Here is a 19,086-nt window from a genome sequence, read left to right on the forward strand (position 1 = left end):
ACCTTCGCCATCAAAGCGTAGATATTTGCTACTTAACACTTTGCTGTAGATTCTATGTTCTGGCAACACCACCTATAATATTGTCTCGGGCCTCTGTCGGGCCTGATCTGCCGTCGGGCCGGACCGGGCCGGGTGGGCGAAATTTTTTCTCGGGTTCGGGCCGGGCCCGGGTCACACATTGAATCACCGGGCCGGGCTCGGGCGGGTAAACTAGAACGAGTTCCGGGCCCGGGCCAGGCCCGGGCCAAAAATCACGGCCCATGCAGTTCTCTAGGCCATATTCACTGGGCACAATGGCGGCATTGCTATGGTTACGGGTCACGGGGTGTTGTGCAGTGGTGGCGATGTGGCGGCAGCATGTGCATTTCCGCGGCAAGCCGTTTGAAGATTTTGACAGCCAGTGTCGCTGCCTGCCTTCGGGTCGGTGTGTGGTTGACAGAGAGCGGCGATCGAGCAATTTGGAGAAGACACGGAGGGGACGATCGAGCAGTTTGGAAGAGCCGCGGAGGGGACAATTGTGCAAAGAAGAGAAAGCGCGGAGGGGGGAAAGGCACTGCGGAGAAGCTGCCGTCGCCGTGCAGCGGCTGTCTGCCACTTCACGCTTCACAAGTACACGAGAGGGCCCTTTTTGCGCACGTGAACGAGAGTTCTGAGTACAAAATGTATCATGCGACCACAGTTTTCCGCGGTGCTGAACGTTGCTGCTGAATAATCGTATTTTCTGGGAACATATTAACCGGAACTTATTACACTCAGCTGTATTGGTTTATTTCTAATTTTCGCGATTTCGAGCGTAGGAGCCGAGAAATTGTACTAAGCGGGAACATAGCAACGAGGTTCTACTGTATATGCTCAGTTCAATGTTGCGCAAGCATGTCTGCAATGGAGCCGAGTTCTGCCTCCACGTAGTTGCCCACTGCCTATCTCCACAACCTCTGCAGTAGCCATGGATATTAGTTGAAACTTAGCAAAATATGTAATTATCTTCAAACGTTATGTATATCTAGGATTCATAAGTTTACGAGAAATACGTTCACATCAAAAGTTGTGTAATCTATGTGCGGTCAGCATTCGGCGACAAAAGCACCTCACAACTAACTTGCGCAAGAGCACGTGAACTTTGTGTCGGCCATTTTTGTATTGTAAGTGTGTGTCCGTCTACTGTGCACAATATTGGGCCAAGAAACCACAGTGCCTTTGTATTGGCTGTAAACACTCAACTGCCTACAAACTTTGAAATTGGGCCAACATTCCAAAGGAAGATATTTGTTTCTAATTACGCTTGCCAGCGTTCGTATACGTTCATGTACTCTGTCTTTGTCGCGCTTTCTTCGTAGGCCATCAACGGCATCACCCTGCCTGTGTGGGCGTCCCTGTTTCGACATTCTGAAGTCTCCCACCTGGACATCGTGCGCAACCTGCTGCCAAAGTTCTTCAAGGTTGCCACCGAGAAGTTATCAAAGGTGCGCCCTTCTCGATTCTTTCCAACTCACAGCACGTCACTTCTTTCGGCTGTACGTTTCTGAAATGAAAGTGACAAAATTTCTTGAAAGAATAGCTTTACGCTTTTTTTTCTTCACTTTACGAGGGTCTGGGGCCTCTAAACTCCGGCAATACTGGCAAGCCTCCGAGAGCCCTAAATAATTTTACAATACTATGTGTAAGCTTTTCTGCAGGAATTCTTGGTTTCGTGCACCGGGTGTCACGACGAGTAGCAGCACAGGCAGAACACCAAAGCGAGCAAGAGCAAGTGTCAAAGTGTCCTGCTCCTTTCTAACCACTTTCTGCATTCATACAGTGGCAGTCTAAATCGTAAGACCGTGCAAAAATGAATAATAATACAACATCGCACTTAAACTTTCACCTAAATACTTCTTTTTTCTTATTGTTTACAGATGGGATGGCATCAGTCTGTCTTTTTATCACGCCTTGTGTATTGGAAATTGTTCGGCCTTGTTTACTGTGCTTTCACCAATTTTCTTGATGAATGAGTACACAGTTGCATCGTTTTAAGTACCACTTCTGCCTTGGCTTCTGAGGGGAAGCTGTTAGTATTGTTAAGAACAATTTCGAAGGTGTGCCTGGTGCAGTTGCCTAAAGAAATGTAAAGGTGAAAAGCATGGGCAGCTTACATGCCCGTATTTCAGTTAACTTTATTCACTACTGGGGCATTCCCAAGCAGCCTGTAACAATGCTTCGTCTCACTGAAACGGAGTGAAGGACATTGCGAGAGCCCTTCCAAAGAGGAGCAAGGTGGCAGCACCTATGCGCTGGTTGTCTTCACCATGAGGGTTATTTTCAGTACTGTATCTGCTGCTGCCGACAGTGGAAACCGTTGGGCTGTCACACTCTGCTTCTCATGAACCACTTATGGCTTTAGCCTTAATAAATGAAGATTTAACCCGAAGCCTTCCCTTGGCAACTTCCTAGGGCAGCATGCCAGCACTCTCATTCAGTAGTTGCACATGTGTCACCAAATCTTGCAATGCACTGACATCTACACCTATGTCCAAAAATTCTGACAACAGCTGAATGAACTCATATAGGTGAGAAATGGCATCGCATCCTACCACAAATACGTGGGAATCATACATTTTCTTTGTGCTGTGCCTTCGTACCCAATCCTAAGGGTACCTTCCAGCGATGCCTTTTTTATTTAAAGCCACTTGTGGTGTTTCGTGTTGCGTGTGACGCATTTTACCGAGCCCTGCCTCATAAATTGCAGGTCGGCTACCCTTCCAGAAACGACAGTCCAGCCTGTGCTTACGCTCGGCTCGACTTTGACAGTGACGATGACTTCGCACCATTTCTAGGCAGTAAGTTTTATTAATCTCTCTCAGACTTGTTTCTGTTGATGTCGATAACTTGTCAAGCTACGGAATGGCAGCTTTTATTCAAAGCATCTCTGTCTCTTTGGGAAATAAGTGAGATTGATTGATTGATTGATTTATTTATTTATTTATTTATTTATTTATTTATTTATTTATTTATTTATTTATTTATTTATTTATTTATTGATTGATTGATTGATTGTGACAGTTAAACAATAGCAAAAAGCAACTCGTGTTTCCCCTCATTATTGGTGACGCGAGTTGCTAAGTGAATTTGTCTGTGGTCTCTGAGCTTTCTTTTCAAGAAAGCCGAAAGGGTTTACCTCGCAATCTGCCTCATTGATTTCTGCAGGATTACTTCAGCTTTCTCAAAGATTGTGTTCTTGCATTTCATTTCGTTCGTACAACACATCATAATCTCTTTTGACAGAATTCAGGGGAGACCTTACAGAGGCCATTCGCCTGGCCACCCTGCTGAATCCTATCGCCGGCTTCCAGATGGTGAGCCAGTGGCTACAGACACTGCTTGTGGCCAAAATTGAAGTAGGAAACGGTATGTTGCGTCTTGTGACGATTGCAGTTTCCCAAAGTGCCTACTGGCTGCTCTGGCAAAACTTTTCGTGATAACCTGATTGCATTGCTTAATAGTATTTTATAATGTGTTCTGCTGTACTAATTGTAACCTTTGCTTTGTTACCTCTGTATTCAATGCTAATTTTTTTCTGTTATCTCTGTTACTCAATGCCCTTCAATGAGCCTGTAAGGTATTGTGAATAAATACTAAATAAATTATAGGATGGCAGAATATGCGATAGACAGTTAAAATAGCAAATTGGTGGAACAATCACTGCCACTTCTTAACCCGTTAGAATAAAGTGCACTTTAAAGAGTTGTGCATGTTTCAGCGAGACTTTATGTATTTGGGCTGTGAAGTTTTTGTCGTTGTTAATGCGAATGTTCACGTTAGCATTAAGCCAAGTTATCTAGACGTTCACGTGAAAGAACGACTGTTTGGTAATAAAAAGTTGTTTCTCACTTTTTTTTTTTTTTCATTTTGCAAAAGTGTAAGTACCATGCATGAGGTGAACACCTGTGATTTGTATTTTATTTATTTATTTATTTATTTATTTATTTATTTACTTGTTTATAACATACTGCAGACCACAAATCGGTTCTTGCAGGAAGGGCACTCATATTGCATACAAAAAAGGTAATACAATACAAAAATATTGATAGAGTTAGTACAGTAGAACCCCGCTGTTACGTTCCCGGCTGTTACGTTTTCCCGGCTGTTACGTCGTTTTCCGCCGGTCCCGGCATAGCTCCCATAGGATACAATGTATTGGGAACCCCGCTGTTACGTCGTAACTGTCGGACCGTTCCCGTATGATACGTCGCGAAGTGCGCCCGGAGCCGACCGAGTGACTACCAAAGAGAGCGGCCATGGCGCATTTTCACGCAGCTTGGCCTCGTTTGACCGTATTATTAGCCGCTTGAGAGGCGCAAGCAACAGAATCTTTCAATTGATGCAAACAAAAGCATGGCCTTCGAGATTCAAATTGCAAAGATGGCGTCTATGACGTAACTGCTCGCGAAAGCAAGGCCTTCGAGATTGGCATTTACTATTGACAAAAGCATAGCCTCTGAGGTTTGCATTGCACAAACATGGCGTGTATGACGTAATTGCTTGCGAAAGCAAGGCCTTCGAGATTGGCATTCACTTCTGCCATCGCGTTGGTGTAGACTCATCATCATCGTTATTTGTCGGAGAACGGGAGGAGTTCGAGCTGGTTGGAGCTCGCATGGTTGTGCGTGCGGTTCGCGGTCGGACTCGCCGCGCCGGTCGTGATTGCGTGTGCTTAGTTCTTTCATGCCTACAGCTGTTGGTGTTAAAAAAATCACATACGTTGATTACATTTCTGTGGATAAGGCCGTCCTAAGCTCCGCGTTTCTATCCATCGACTAGATCGCGGCTGAGCGCGCCAATTTTCGTGCTGCTCGTAAGAATTGAAATAAAATTCTGTACCACTAAATATTTTGCCGTTTTTCCTGTTTTTCGGCTGTTACGTTTCCCATCTCTTACGTTTATTTCCTACGGTCCCTTCAAAAACGTATCAGCGGGGTTCTACTGTACAAGGAATATACAAATTTTCAAACACAACAGAGAACGTAGGTAACATAGTTATTTATAGGAAGGTTAATTCATTACATGCCTGGAGTTTCCCTCCGACACTGTCCTAGGGAAGGTATCAATGCCAACAGTCGCTGTGATGCCGATGGTATGGGGGGGCTTTAATCAATCTTGGGCAGCTGGATGTTACTCATCAAATAAATTATTGCTCTTGGAAATGCTGCTGACAAAGTCTAATCTTGCGCCATAATGTTGCCAAGTTCATTTGTGTGCTAATTACTGCTTGCACGTCTCTTCCAATGTGCCGGATCTGCGAAGAACCCGACAATGGCCACTGTTCACTCAACTCGCCGTCTAGCGTACGTTGGGACGCCCTTGCCACGTTCATGGATGGCGTGTTCAGCCGGTTCCTGTCCTCTCCTAACCCCAAGGTGAGCCTTGCCAATGGTGGAAGTGATGCAATTGCACCGTGGCAAGCATTTTAAACCAGTAGTCTAAAAGTACAGACTCATACTATCAGCGTCAAACGAAACGTGAAAATCAGCAGGCGTTAGCAGTGGTACAGTGTGCACCATTCAGTCATCACCATTCACAGGCTACCTGCCCTGGTGATCTAGTGGCTTTGTTGCTTGACCACTAACCAGAAGGTCGCGGGATTGAATCCCGGCTGTGGAGGCCGCGAGAACGTTTCAGGCCCATGTACTTAGATTTAGGTGCACGTTAAAGAATCTCAGGTTGTCAAAATTTCCGGAGCACTCCACTATGGTGTCCCTCATAATCATATCGAGGTTTTGGGATATTAAACCGCAGCAATTATTGTATTATACGTAATTGCCATCGACAGGCGCGCACATACGGCTTGGCAGCACTTCTCCATTACACCATAATGCATGATTTTCGCTCCTGTTCTAGTTCTGATATTTCAAAGCAGGAAAACAAGAATAAATTAAACTAATTCAACGACCAAAATCAATCTGCACACCCATGCCAGCTACCATTATCACTGTATTACCATATCAGAAGTAGAACAGATTCGAAAATATCGCACTTATACGGGAATCACGCAGTGCTGCCAAGTCCTGATGTGTGTGCGTGTCTGTATTGATGACCAGACGGCATGCACTATACCATTGCCAATGCTTGCCTCTGTTCACGTTTCATGTGACGCCGATAGTACATTTCGGTTTGCGCAACTGATGGACTTATAGGATGAATTTTCTCTTTCTCTCGCATATTTTTCTCCACTTTTTTTATCTGTGCCCACAGCCAAGCGCAGAAGAGGGCATCTTCCTACTGGAGTCACTGCTCAATTTCGAAACGGAGGTGAGAATCTTGAAGAAATACTAGGACGTTCTCCACGTTTCACTTAATCTGGAACACTGCACAGAATCACCTCCGTTCTGTTCTTGGTGCTGCTGCAGGATCCAGTGATTCAATCCTACGCCCTGTCCTGCATATCCAGCCTGGGTATCTTCCTCACGCTTGCACCGGGAAGTCTGCCCAACGTGCTGAACAAGGTGGGCGTGAAATCTCGCAAGTGAAGCTCTCTAAAGCTGTGGCTATGAATAGCTTCATCAGTGGTGATCTACGATTTCGGTATTAACGTTTCGGTACAGTCGCCTTTTGTGTTTACCCCCGCTTTGAAGATTTCTGATGCGGGTGTATGAAGCTCGACGATAAAAGTTGGCACAGTACCAGGAAGCTGGTATAGCTTGGGTGGAGAGAGAGCTGGCATAGCTTGGGTGGAGGGCAATACCGGTGTGGCTTGAGGGGGGCAAGTGCCCCTTTTGCACCCCCCTGCCTACGTCCATGACAACAAACATAGCTTCAGGTTACTTTTCAGAAGGTTTCAATGTTTCTTTGTATGGTTATTTGCTCATGTCTTAAAAACTCATCTTGCTTCCCTTTTCCAAGGATTGTAATTGAGGGTGCAGTCCATGCATTAGGGGCACTCTGTATGTGCAAAAATGTGTGCCATTAAAGCGTACGCGTTCGGTTGCAGCTCTTCTCCTGTGCCGTCTTCACGTTGCCGAAGCAGCCGGCGACGGTCCAGAGCCGTGCCTTGCGGAACCTGAGGCGGCATGCGTGCGCCGGACTAGTCAAGCTGTGCCATCTCTACCCGAAGCTTGTCATGGTATTCTACACGTTGATGCCTGACTTTGTTACACTACAATGCAATATCGTATCGCTCCACATATAAAATAGAGGTTTTGTATAAGTACACAATGTGACATGGATATAATCAGTTATTGTACATAAATAAGTAACGAGTGATAAAACTAAATAATGTCACTGTTGAACTTTAATCATTTTGTTTTCCATAACTTTGTTTTGTCTGTTTTAAAGTTGTGATGCCCACGCGGTCTCCTAGCTCTTTAACCAGTATTGTTGTTGGTGCCTCAATTCCGCAGCCCTGTTTCGACCAGATCTACTCTTCGGTGAAGAGAATACAGGCGCAAGACAAACTGATCACGCAACTCGAAGCATGTACTCTCATCGAAGCGTTGCTCCTTTTGAGGTAATGAATTGTTAGCTTCTTAGCTATGTATATTAATCGGCTTTCTCGTTACAGCAGCAGTTCTAGTGACGCTCATACGTTGTAAAGACATCTGTGCTTTGACGCTTGTTAGTGACTGTATATAGTGTGTACTCCTAATCTCTAGGAAAGGCACACCAGATAGATGACGATTATTGTTGTGGGACATAACGCTCCGAATATGCCCCTTCTTTTTAGAGTGTGCTGGTGGTGAGTACACTCTGAGACAAAAAAGACATACTTGGGGTGTCTTTCTGCCACATAGCTATAATTGTCATTTACCACGACACGCTTTCCTTGTGTTATCACCGCGCGCTCAGTGCTTGGCGGTCACAAGCGGCGTGTGGCTATCAGCGCGACATGGAACAGTTGATAGGAGAGTAGCGAGCGCACACTTCTTGAGAAACGAAACGCGAGCAAGCCAGATGACGATTATTGTTGTGTGGCAGAACGGTGCCCCGAATAGTACTCTCTTTTGCCTTAGAGTGTAAGTACGGTAGTATGCTGGTAGTATGCTGATGAATATGGCAGGCTGATGCACCACTGCTCGCCGTGCACCATTGAGAAATTGGGAGGAAGTACTTTAAGATACTATTGCGTTAAAAAAAATTATTCCACAGCTAATTTCAGGTTTGTTTTTTCACATTCCTTGCAGACTTTTGATAACGACATTGCCACATTTTGATTTGTACTGGAGATATCAGGGGTGCAAGAGCTGCGCCAATTGCACCAATTTGATACAATTCCTTATTTTTGCAGCGAGCCGAGTCAAAACCGTGAAATTTGTTAAAATTGTGCCTTGTTGTCCCAGAATGCTCGACCAGCCTCAAAATTTGCTCAGTTGCGCTAATTTTAGCAAGAAATGGAGGCCACATTGGCCACCTGCATTTTGGGCACCGTCATCATCCAATTCATTCCACACATGCAGACCCTAAACCTAACCCCACGGCGAAAGAAAAGAAAAAAAAAAGAACAGCGGTTGCACAATTTCCTGGCCTTGTTCTATCGCGTGCAGAACACTTCTTAAGCCACCTTCGTCACACTACACTGGCTCCTTGCGGGAAAGGGTATTAAGATTTAGAAGGGGCTATTAGTACTAGCTGTCACGGGACACAGCACATTTTGTTCCGTAATTACTCATGCGTGCACGCGTTGTATAATTAGAAGTACTACCATGATCGCTGTTGTCTAAAAAAATTACTGGCAATTATTCGGAGCTGTGTATGACATTTCTGTGGCCGTGAGAAACAATAAACGAAAGCGTATGCAGGAGCTGGCATATGCCAGCAGCTCCTGCTTTACGAATCTCCCGAACTTCAAAGTCGCTAGGTTTACAGGTCCACATTAGCATTTGCAGCACCTATCAAATGGGAGGCAGGCGCTGCAAATGCTAATGTGGACTTCGTCGTTGTTTGCACTGTTGGGTCGTTCAGCACATTGCTTTTATTGAAAGAGCAGTGCTCACTTGCACTGCGCACGAGTTAGCTGATGTTGAATGGTTTGTACATATACTTTGTTTTCTTTTCTAAAAGTAAGCCTCCTTTATTATACTGTTCCAAATTTGGGATTTCGTGCTAAAAAAATTTAGTTGTTCTTTTTTGTAATCCGCCCCGAATTTGCATTTTCGTGCTCCGAAAGCAACATTTTTGCTGCTCCAGAAATTGCTCCAAATCATATTTCGGCTTTTGCATCCCTGAGATATGCATGTGGCTCTTCTGATTTTACTATTGACATGGCTATTGCAACTCCATGCTGGTGCACGTTTTTTTGTTGTTTTTTTTCAGCAACGAGTTCAACAATTACGAGCGTCAATGCAAGTTCATCGTTGAGGTAGTTTCTCCTGCCACCGCCATATTGGCAAGAAATGAAATGAAAGTGTAAGTATCACCATGCAACAACTTCTATGTTGCATCTTCCCTATGTCATCTTTTTCCTTTAGCTTTGATCTGCTATGAGCAGGTGGATTTCATTGGTTGACTCTTGCGATAAAAGACGCCTTCTTCTCACTTCCGGGTTTTGTTTACTTTTAAACACCGAGGAGACCATCATCACCAGAGGGGAACTCGAAATAAAGGCCATCAGGCATTACAGTATATCGATAACATTACAATACGCTTGTACATCTATTGATCCTGATAGGAGCTTCGTAGAGCTGGTGCTGATTATGAGGAAGGACAGCTTTTTTGGTCTTGCCTGGGTTACTCTTGCACACTGCTTCAGGTGAGGGCAACAATGCACAAAATGACACGAGCATACGACGTGCTCAAGCATGCGCTCCAACAGTCGAAGACGGGATCTTGTTGATACCACTGCCACACGAGGACATTCAAACTGCTTTTGTAACATGACGCACAAGTGGCGCTTCTCCTGCAGTTAGTTTCATAGTTCAGTGTGTGGTGGACTGCACATTATCCAATGCAGGGGCACTGATGAAATGCTCTGAGTAGGTTTCCGAGTAGACTCATGAGCATCCTCCTCTGCAGGGTGGCGTCATCACCCGAAGCGTTCATGTCATTTATTGGTCTCACCGAAGCACCAGTGGAGGCCACGGCCGATGACAGTAGTGGATACAATCGCTCCCAGGTAAGCACTTTGTATTCGAAGGCGTCTGGAATACCGGAGATTTTTATACCGCGAGGAAACCAGTGCAGGAGAACACAACTTGCCACTTTAGGACAAGTCTCTTTGTGTTCAAAAACAGTGGGGTCATTGCCCTTTTTAGGAACTGGCTGCATGGATGCAACAATCTAATTTGTTAGGGTGCATACTTATGTAGACTCCGGTCACACTTCATACACTCATTTATAGATACTGTATGGACATCCATTTTGTATTGAGTTCCTAGTGCGTTCTTTTTTTTTTTTTGTTTAGTTTTTTGTTGAATGGTAATGCCATGTGCTTTATTACCATTTCCAGAATGTGTGTTTTGCATATGCTGTATGTCTTTTCCAGTTCACTTTCATGTTAATTCTTCTCAGTTTGCTTGTCAATTTATTTGCTTTTACTATGGCTGCCTTTAGAAATCCTAAGCCTGCTATATTTAATCTTCATTCTTGTAACATGTGTGTTTTGCACTTGTAGCATCTTATTTCTTTTATTCAACTTTCTCATCTTTGTTGACATCTTGTGTTATTCTGCCCACCTTTTATGAGAATCCACCATTTGTGCGTTATATGAGGTCTTGTAAGAATAAGCAAATGTATATGTTCTGCATTGATGCAACTAACTAAGCTAGCCGGTACATAGCGAGAAAACAGTGCTAAGGCAGGACAGAACAAGATATCGTTGGGTCGTCTTTTCTTATTTACATCTCACATTCGCATCACTTGCTCTTAAAAATCGTCCCTGACAAACGCATCTTTCGTTTGTCCCACTTGTGTTGTGTATTAAACCTCTGCACATCATTGTCATGATGCCTTTCAGCTTCTACACTGCGTCAATATCTTCATGGCTCTCATCAAGCGATGCAAGTGGCCTGACGACATTGAGGTAAGCGTGCTGCTCAAGATTTCCACAATTGCCCGCTGCGTATACAAAGCTCTGTCGTTTGTCTCTTTGTAGGTGGCCAAGAGAGGGGGCTTCTACTGCGAGGGCAGTCAGACTTATCATTCCGCATATTGCCGGAACGCAGCAACGCCTTACGTGGTGTCCCTGCTCCCAATCATGGCTCAGTTGCTAAGGTGAGTTTTTTTTAACAGTGAAGCTGTTAAAGCTCGCAGTAAGACGTCCGTTAACAAAAAAAACCCCTGCTGCGCCGTTGCCAGAGCAGCCGCCGCCTATGCTAAAAAATAGCTGAGCCGTCGCCATAGCAACCGCCACAGTTTCTTACACCGTGGCTGAGGGACAGCGATTTCAACACATTCAGAGTGGCAAGCTTTGCGCATATTCCGGATCCGCTCGTCGCCGTCTCTTGGCTGCTGCTTCTTCGGCCAAGCACGCTTGATCCAATTGCCACCAGCATTGTGATTCCTGTGCTCGACGAGCTGAGGATCAACCAGCTTTGCGCAACTTAGTGCATACTTCCCGCATTTTTTCAGCTAACATACCGCTGCCTTCCGGTTGTACACTATAATCCTGTATGCACGTTTGTTAGACATGCTAGCGTTATGGCAATAAACAAAGCACTGCTGAGAATATTACATGTGGAAAGACACCAAACGTGCAACACCACAAACGTGACAAAGCACATCCTCACCTCTGAGGCAGCTAGGAGAGTCATCCTAGCTGCCTCAGCTTTCACTCGTCGGATACCGAAGGAAAGATGATATGCAGCAAAAGATTATACATAGAAGGAGACACTATTCTTTCCCAGCACATGGTTGCAAGCCAGTCTAAGAACTGGATAACCTCCCTTCTTCTATCCATTCCTTCTGCTAAGTACTTGTACATACTACCAAATGTGCATTTAAAAGTTGCAAACCAAATCGAAATAGCCGTAGATGGCACATCATAAACTCTTCGAGTCATGTAAAGTAGCCACTTGTTGGCTTTTCGTGCCATCGAATCTCATCAGCAGGGGAAAGATAGCTTTTCTTGTAATTCATTCGGGTTGTTTTTGTTTATCTTGCAAGCACTACACTTCATTAAACAATAACTACGCCATCAGTGTAAGCTGTCACACTGGAACCAGTCGTCAGTGTGTATTGCATCTCCTATCTAAGTATACAAGATGATCTCAAAATTTCCAGGACTTACAACCACTTTTGGAGCCCGGAGATGCGTGCCAGGGTGCATCCAGCGTTTGTACCAGCCCTCGATATACACGACAGTGAGAAGAATAGCATCCTTGGTGAGTTTGAAGCATAGAATTGCAGCGGTTTGGTCTATGTGGTCTAGCTTGGGGTAAAACGAATTGGGTGAGTCAAAAGGAAAAAGGTGCCTCTTTCCTTTTGACTCGCCCAGTTCATCAAAGCAGCCTCTCCTTCTCTCCCGCCTATGACCCGAAGGTCGCGGGATCGAATCTCAGCCGCCGTGGCTGCATTTTCGATGGAGACGAAAATATTTGAGGCCCGTGTTCTTAGATTTAGGTGTACGTTAAAGAACCCCAGGTGGTCGAAATTTCCGGAGCCCTCCATTACGGTGTCTCTCATAGTCATATTGTGGTTTTGGGACGTTAAACACCGGATACTATTACCATATTTACTCGAATCTAAGCCAATGTTTTTTTTTTTTTCGAAAAAACGGGATGTGCGAAAGGGGGGGGGGGGGTAGGCTTAGATTCGAGTACAATGATTAAGTTTTTTTTTTTTCCTGGCCTTGCGAATTTCGGGGGCCGGCCTAGATTCGAGTAAATACGGTATTATTATTCTCCCCCACCCCCACTTTCGCAGTTGCCCTCTCCACCTCCTTTGTTTGGATTGGAGAAGAGGGTACAAAACATGTACACACAAGCGCTAAGGAAAGTAGTTGCAGCCTTGAAGAAGACAAGTCCACTTGTCGAAACGTCGGCTCCAGCACACATACCCAGGAGACACCCAGGCACTGCAGGAGATTGCAAACCACCCTTATCGTCCTGCTTTGACTTTCAACGTACAACTTTCACTAGCTTTTCATTAAACTGAATCTTCCAAATAGATCGTACAAGTGGTTTTGGAAAGAACACGCGAACAACGTAGAAACAGACTGCATAAGTAGCTTACACCCTCAAATCAGCTTTTGTCTTATGGCAGACCTCCAAAACCGGAAGAGATTCCCTGCGCTGACTGTTGTATTGCGCTCTTGCCATGTGTTTCAGGTGTTCGAGCCGACGGAGAGGCATCAGAGAGCTTGGGATCGAAGCAGCCCATTGACCGTGCAAAGAGCTTCATGTGCACATTTCAAGACTATTGGTACGGCGGCGCCCTTACGGGAGATGGACGCATCACACACGCATTGGTTTTAGCTTAACGTTTTTTGATGTGCGAGCGAACATAGCATGACTTTGGTTACTACTGCCACCTTTGTTCTTGCTTTTAAGGGACTTTATTCCAAGGGTCTTGTTACTTGAGAATTCTTTTACTTCAATTCCGTACCATCTTTCATGCATAGCTGACAATGCTAGTAAGTCTAGGGAGAGACTACTCTCACTGGTCGCATGGGCAACCATAAGATACTACGTCATGTAGTATTAGTGAAATTCCATTTTAAACTATTTTCACTACTATCAGTGACATTCCTTGTTCAACAACCTTTTGATCACATATATTATTGAAGAAACGTACGAGGTGGGGTCACGTTTTTGTCGAGAATGTTTTGACCGGGCATTCAGAAAGGGCACTGCAGGAATTTACTGAAGAATACAACTCATGCATTGCAATGCTGAGAGGTTTAAATTGAAATTGCTTGTGTGAAATATACAGTGCACTCAGAAAATTTACGTTCTTGTGACAAATTGAAGTCCCCTTTCTTTATTTTCCCCGCCACGCCATTTCTTGCGGGCAAACCTCGCAGCTTGCAGATTCTCGGCAATGCGGGTCAGTCGCTGGGTCCCGAGTACTACCATACGCCGGGTTTGTCCGACATGCTCGTCAACGGAGTGTTGGCGGGCCTCGAGCAGCTTCCAGACTACAGGCTACGACCCATCCTGCATATCCTTACCTGCATGACAACACCGTTGTGCTTTACAGCCTTCATGTGCTGTATATTCAATTCTGTGTAGGCCTTATGCTTACGCTAGGTGCCCTTGTGATTCAGGCTGGATTCAATCGATGTTCTTAGTTTCATGTATGGGCGCCAAAACTCAATTCTGCCAAACAGTTCTGCATATGGTGATGTCAGCGATGTTGCTAGTAGCGCTATTTGCCGAAGCTCAGCGACATCACTATCTGATCTTGGCATGCAGCAATCTGGCCTGTTGCATAGATCTAGACACACAGTTGTCTAGACTGTCATGTGGATCTAGATGAACAGTTGTAAAGGGATGGTCACGTATAGAAGAATCCCAGAAACTTAGTGTAAAAAATAATGTTCACAAGGAACACAACAGCATAAAAAATACTTAACGCTGTGCCATATGTTAGAGGTGAGATTACATCCAGGCCTGCTCTCAAGGTGGATGTCCTCGTCGGTAGACTTTTTGAAGAGCTCAAGTAAGTGAGAATAAAACAAGAAAAAAAAAACAGTGCGAGAAAGGCAACCTATAGTTACATGTTGAAGTGCCATCGTTGAAATGTGTACTAGTCACTGTTTTTACAAATAGGGACAGTTGGAAGTTAGTGCTCCGTCTTTCTCAATATCTTCTCATGTATTAGTGCTCCTATTTGAAACCTTTCATTTACAATGGCATAACTAAGAAGCCTAAACTGCCCCGGTTGGTGGACATACCTTCCTTAACCGTCAACGCACGCGTCTTTCTGAGGCCCTTCGTGCAGCGTTGCCCAGCCGAGCTTCAGCCCACGGTAGTGTTGCCACTGCTCAAGCCCGTCCTTCCGTTTGTGTTTCAGGTGAGCACAGGGTCACCTTTTACTGCTTGAGGCAAACATTTGCCTGAGGTAATCTGCAATTGCTTCTTTGAATATACTGAAAACTTACGAGAAACAGCAATAGTTGTTTGAAATGATGGTCAGCCAGGCTTGCTGGTGCCAAGACTGCTGACAGTGAGAAAATGGGGCAGACATTAGCGAGTTTTAGTGCTTCGTGCGCAGCATCTGTAACGGCATTGCATAAATAATAGGGACGGGCGAATATTCGGGTATTTCGAATATTTGAACGAATATTACAGTGTTCGAATTCGCTTCAACACATTACTCGAAATTTCGAAGTATTCGAAATGAACGAATACATGCATATTGGACCTCTTATAACCGCCTGTAAAGGTGGTTCCACTGCAGCGTGGGGGTGCTATGCTGTGAAACCATCGTATTGTAGCAGCTATAACTTGCGCCCTATTGCTATACACATCTTGCTACTATTCAAGGTTGCTTGCACTTCAGTTTGAACCAAAAAAGTGACGTTCACTTATGCCTAGTTCCAATTCTTAAAAATATTGTGCAACTTAGTTGGGTCATGACGAAAATGCTTATTTTTCTCAATAATATGTAATACATACTGTTTGAACTATTTGGTTTGAAATTATTTGACCAAATCACTATTTGCTTCAAATTCTCTTCTAGCCTCAAGTTTACTATTCGCCTATGCCTAATAATTAAGAACACCAAGTTTCACAAAGAGTGCATCCACAGAACTACTGCTCATGTGCATTATGTGAAACGTGCATTCTTACATGTGCAATGCTGTGATAGACTCATGCAATGCCGTGGTAGACGCTACATGCACAGTAAGTTCTAAGGATTGTGTGTAGTATGTGTAATGTGTGCCCTTCATGCCATTTTTACCTTGTTTGCAGTAGAATAGCAAAAGACTGCTTCTGAGGTTTACTATGTTAGTTAAGTAGGCGTGCTACGCGGTACAAGATGAAACGGCTTTGTCTTTGTCTTTGGCTGTCTTGCAGAAGCTCAATGCCAAGTGGGAGAAGTTCAGGCTCAAATATGCCAACTGGTAAGAGCTTCACCCTTTTTTTTTCTTTATCAATCTGTTTTCAGTGCTGATTTAGCGGATCATACTGTGAATGTACCTTTCAAAACAGACACAACTTGCAGCTGTAAAGAAGTATTTTGTCGCTCAATGCATTTTAGGTAAATGGGGGCACAACAAGACGTCCTCAGATGTAAAGCACGTCTTTATATTAATATTTACACAATTGGTGTTTGCCAATCATGTGTTATTTGTCATGTGGTTTTTGCAACATCCTTCCTTCGAATACATTAAAGAGATAAAAATTAGGTGCCTTATTTGGTGCTTTATTTGGTGTTGAACTTGTCATGAAGGAAAACATCAACAGTGCTCAAACAAGGGACGTAGCTACAGGCAACATTATGATTGCCTAACCTGTATTTGTTACGTCTCTTATGAAAACATTATCTTTAGTGACATTTCTTGTTCAGTCACCTGGTAACAGCAAGTTTCTGTCTTCAAATTAACCACTGTCCTGTATGAAGAAACACTGTAAGTTGTCGCTGGCTTATAAATTTCCATATACCATATTGAAAAATAAGTAAAATAGTATCTGCATCTGGTAGCATAGTTAATCCTTTTATTAATTTTTGTTAATGATTGTGTTTGGCCTCTTGTTTATCATCACTGATTAACGAGAGGCCAAAGCCGTCATAAGGAAGCGTATCTTAAATTCATGTGTGAACTTGTAATCATTATGTGAAAGCTTAAATAAAAACATGTTTTTTCCTATAGATTCCTGAAAGCATATGCTCTCATTAATTTCTTAATCTTCATTCTTTTTCTGCCTACTCGTCAGTGTTGACTACGAGACAGAAATGACCGAGGAGCAGGAACTGCTGGACGACCAGCTGAACCGTCTGCTGTCGCGGGAATACCTTGACGTTTTAGGTGAGCGAAGGCGGTGTCATGTTTGCACATCCAGAGGTAATTGTTTGCATACACAGATAATTGTTGTGTTAAGTCGGAGTAAACCTTTTAGAATCATATATTCACCCGGCTTCTGTAACATTTTTGCACATCCAAAAGTATAGGCTTGCGTTGGCAGAGCAAATTAGGGCAAGCAATCACGCGCCGTGCCGTCTCCTGCAATATGTCGGTCACTTTAGCTATGGTTTCTTGCGCGTCTATTAATAGCCAAAGCCGGCTAGCTGCAGACAAGTCAATTCGCGCTATACAAGTACCGCACTGCACAAGATTATGCAAGAAAGATGGAAAATAAGATATAACAGAGCACTTCATCCTGACTCATTACGTGTCATCCTCCTGGGATATCATTGATAAGAGGAAGTGATGTACTAGTATTAGGGACAGATCAGGGACTAATTAGCAAATAGCCAAAGCTTGCCAACTTTGCTGGTTAGGGATTTATTGGCTAAGATTAAGAGTTGAGGATTGGTACTAGATTAGTGACCAGTTAGCGAACAGCCAAACTTGAAAAAGCATTGGCCGATGGTGAGTCGTTTGGTTGGATAGTTGACATTTTGCGTAAATCTTCACTGCATATATTCGGTAAAGAGTACCAGACGTAATGTTGGCGATGTGTTGATCAGCAGCCAATTGGCAAATAGTACCTTATGTCGGCAAACTTTGGCCATTAGTGATTAGTAATTGAACAAGGTTAAGATTTCACGAGACGTAATGGACTAGATTTCTTTCTCTCATAAAGTAAGCAGTAAATCTACGCCGCATGTACCTTCGCAGCACTCGCCCTGGTGGTTTAGTGGTTATGGAGCTCGACTGCTAACCCGAAAGTCACGAGATCAAATCCCAACTGCAGCAGCCGCATTTCAATGGAGGCGAAGGCTAGATACCCATGTACTTAGATTTAGGTGCAGGTGAAAGAACCCCAGGTGGTCGAAATTTCCGGACCCCTCCACTACGGCGTCCCTCATAATCATATAGTGGTTTAGGGACATAAAATCCCAGCAGTTATTACAATATCGACCTCTGCAGCGGCCATCCTGCTGACCAAGCGAGGCCAGCCGGATGCCAGCCTCAACAGCATGAATGAAGACCAGGAAGGGAAGCAGGTGGATTCGAGCGCGGCAACGATCTCTGCATTCGGAGCGACCGTTCTCAAGACTGAGGTGCGGCTTTCTTGATATTTGCCCCTTTTAGTCAGTGCTTGTATCCGCACAGCTTCGCTAATGCAAGCACAGTCCGCGATTGGTTGTCGGTGCGGTGTTTGTTTGTTTCTTTGTTTTGTTTCTTTGTCACAATGATCACTGTCATGGAAGTGAGGTGCCAAACGGCAGCTTCTCAGTAAGGGCCCTTACGTAATTGATGGTTTGTGAATGCTAACAGCCCTGTTTCTCATTGGTGTTACAGCAGTGCTGCCCAGGCTCGTAGGCAACAAGCCAGTGGCGTAGCCAGGGGGGGCACACCGGGCCCGTGCCCCCCCCCCTCGAAATTTTTTTTTTGCTATTGCATACTAAGCCCAAAATGACACTTGACCACATCTGCCTGCCCGGCCCCCACTACAAATCAAGGAGGTGCCCCCCCCCCCCCCCCCCCCGAAAAAAATTTCTGCCTACGCCCCTGCAACGAGCCATCTTTCTTTTAACATGCATCATCAGATTCACTAAGTAATGAGGACATTACCATACTAAAATGTTTGTGTTATCAACTTCAGGAATCTTGTCAATTTTAATTAAGAGTTTCCATGCTGTGTAGATAAAATTTGTATTGCTTTCGGAGTAATTTCACTCGGCTCTTTTAGGGGCGAAGCTCCTTAAGGCAGCACCCGTTCGTCCCTCGTAATCGTAGTCGTAGTCCGTAACCAGTCTTACGCTTTGACCTCCAAGGTGGTGCCGGTGGGAGATTTTTCCTGTGCGTTGTTGAACAATAAAAAATTCGCAGCGGTAGCTAAAAGCCGACTTCTTCTGTCTCTCATTCCCACTAGCAGCCATTCTTTACCTCCAAGGTAGTGCCTGGTGAGATTTCTCCTGTGCGTGATTAATCAATAACAATTTTGTTCAAAACGCTGTTGATTGATGAAATAAACCAACGAAAGACGCCAGATGTTTTGTAAAAGCAAAACGGAAGAACCGCCAGATGTTTCTAAAGCAAGAGGAAAAGACGCCAGCTGCTTAACG

The 19,086-nt window shown here is 44.4% G+C and overlaps 1 protein-coding gene across 1 annotated transcript in view; it reads left to right on the plus strand.

Moving 5' to 3' along the window:
• The window catches only part of LOC119374699 (exportin-5), a 52,993-nt gene that overhangs the window by 17,087 nt on the left and 16,820 nt on the right, over window positions 1–19,086 (plus strand). Inside the window, exons 11-29 of the mRNA XM_049410977.1 lie at window positions 1,338–1,463; window positions 2,726–2,816; window positions 3,262–3,384; window positions 5,281–5,393; window positions 6,229–6,285; window positions 6,384–6,479; window positions 6,965–7,096; window positions 7,374–7,480; window positions 9,283–9,375; window positions 9,982–10,081; window positions 10,922–10,987; window positions 11,060–11,178; window positions 12,187–12,287; window positions 13,233–13,326; window positions 13,928–14,060; window positions 14,818–14,919; window positions 15,927–15,973; window positions 16,788–16,879; window positions 17,945–18,078. Coding sequence (XP_049266934.1) covers window positions 1,338–1,463; window positions 2,726–2,816; window positions 3,262–3,384; window positions 5,281–5,393; window positions 6,229–6,285; window positions 6,384–6,479; window positions 6,965–7,096; window positions 7,374–7,480; window positions 9,283–9,375; window positions 9,982–10,081; window positions 10,922–10,987; window positions 11,060–11,178; window positions 12,187–12,287; window positions 13,233–13,326; window positions 13,928–14,060; window positions 14,818–14,919; window positions 15,927–15,973; window positions 16,788–16,879; window positions 17,945–18,078 — 1,926 coding nt within the window. The remainder of the gene's footprint in view (window positions 1–1,337; window positions 1,464–2,725; window positions 2,817–3,261; window positions 3,385–5,280; window positions 5,394–6,228; window positions 6,286–6,383; window positions 6,480–6,964; window positions 7,097–7,373; window positions 7,481–9,282; window positions 9,376–9,981; window positions 10,082–10,921; window positions 10,988–11,059; window positions 11,179–12,186; window positions 12,288–13,232; window positions 13,327–13,927; window positions 14,061–14,817; window positions 14,920–15,926; window positions 15,974–16,787; window positions 16,880–17,944; window positions 18,079–19,086) is intronic.

The sequence above is a fragment of the Rhipicephalus sanguineus genome, chromosome 11 (genome assembly GCF_013339695.2).
Source record: "Rhipicephalus sanguineus isolate Rsan-2018 chromosome 11, BIME_Rsan_1.4, whole genome shotgun sequence".
Taxonomy (NCBI): Eukaryota; Metazoa; Arthropoda; class Arachnida; order Ixodida; family Ixodidae; genus Rhipicephalus; species Rhipicephalus sanguineus.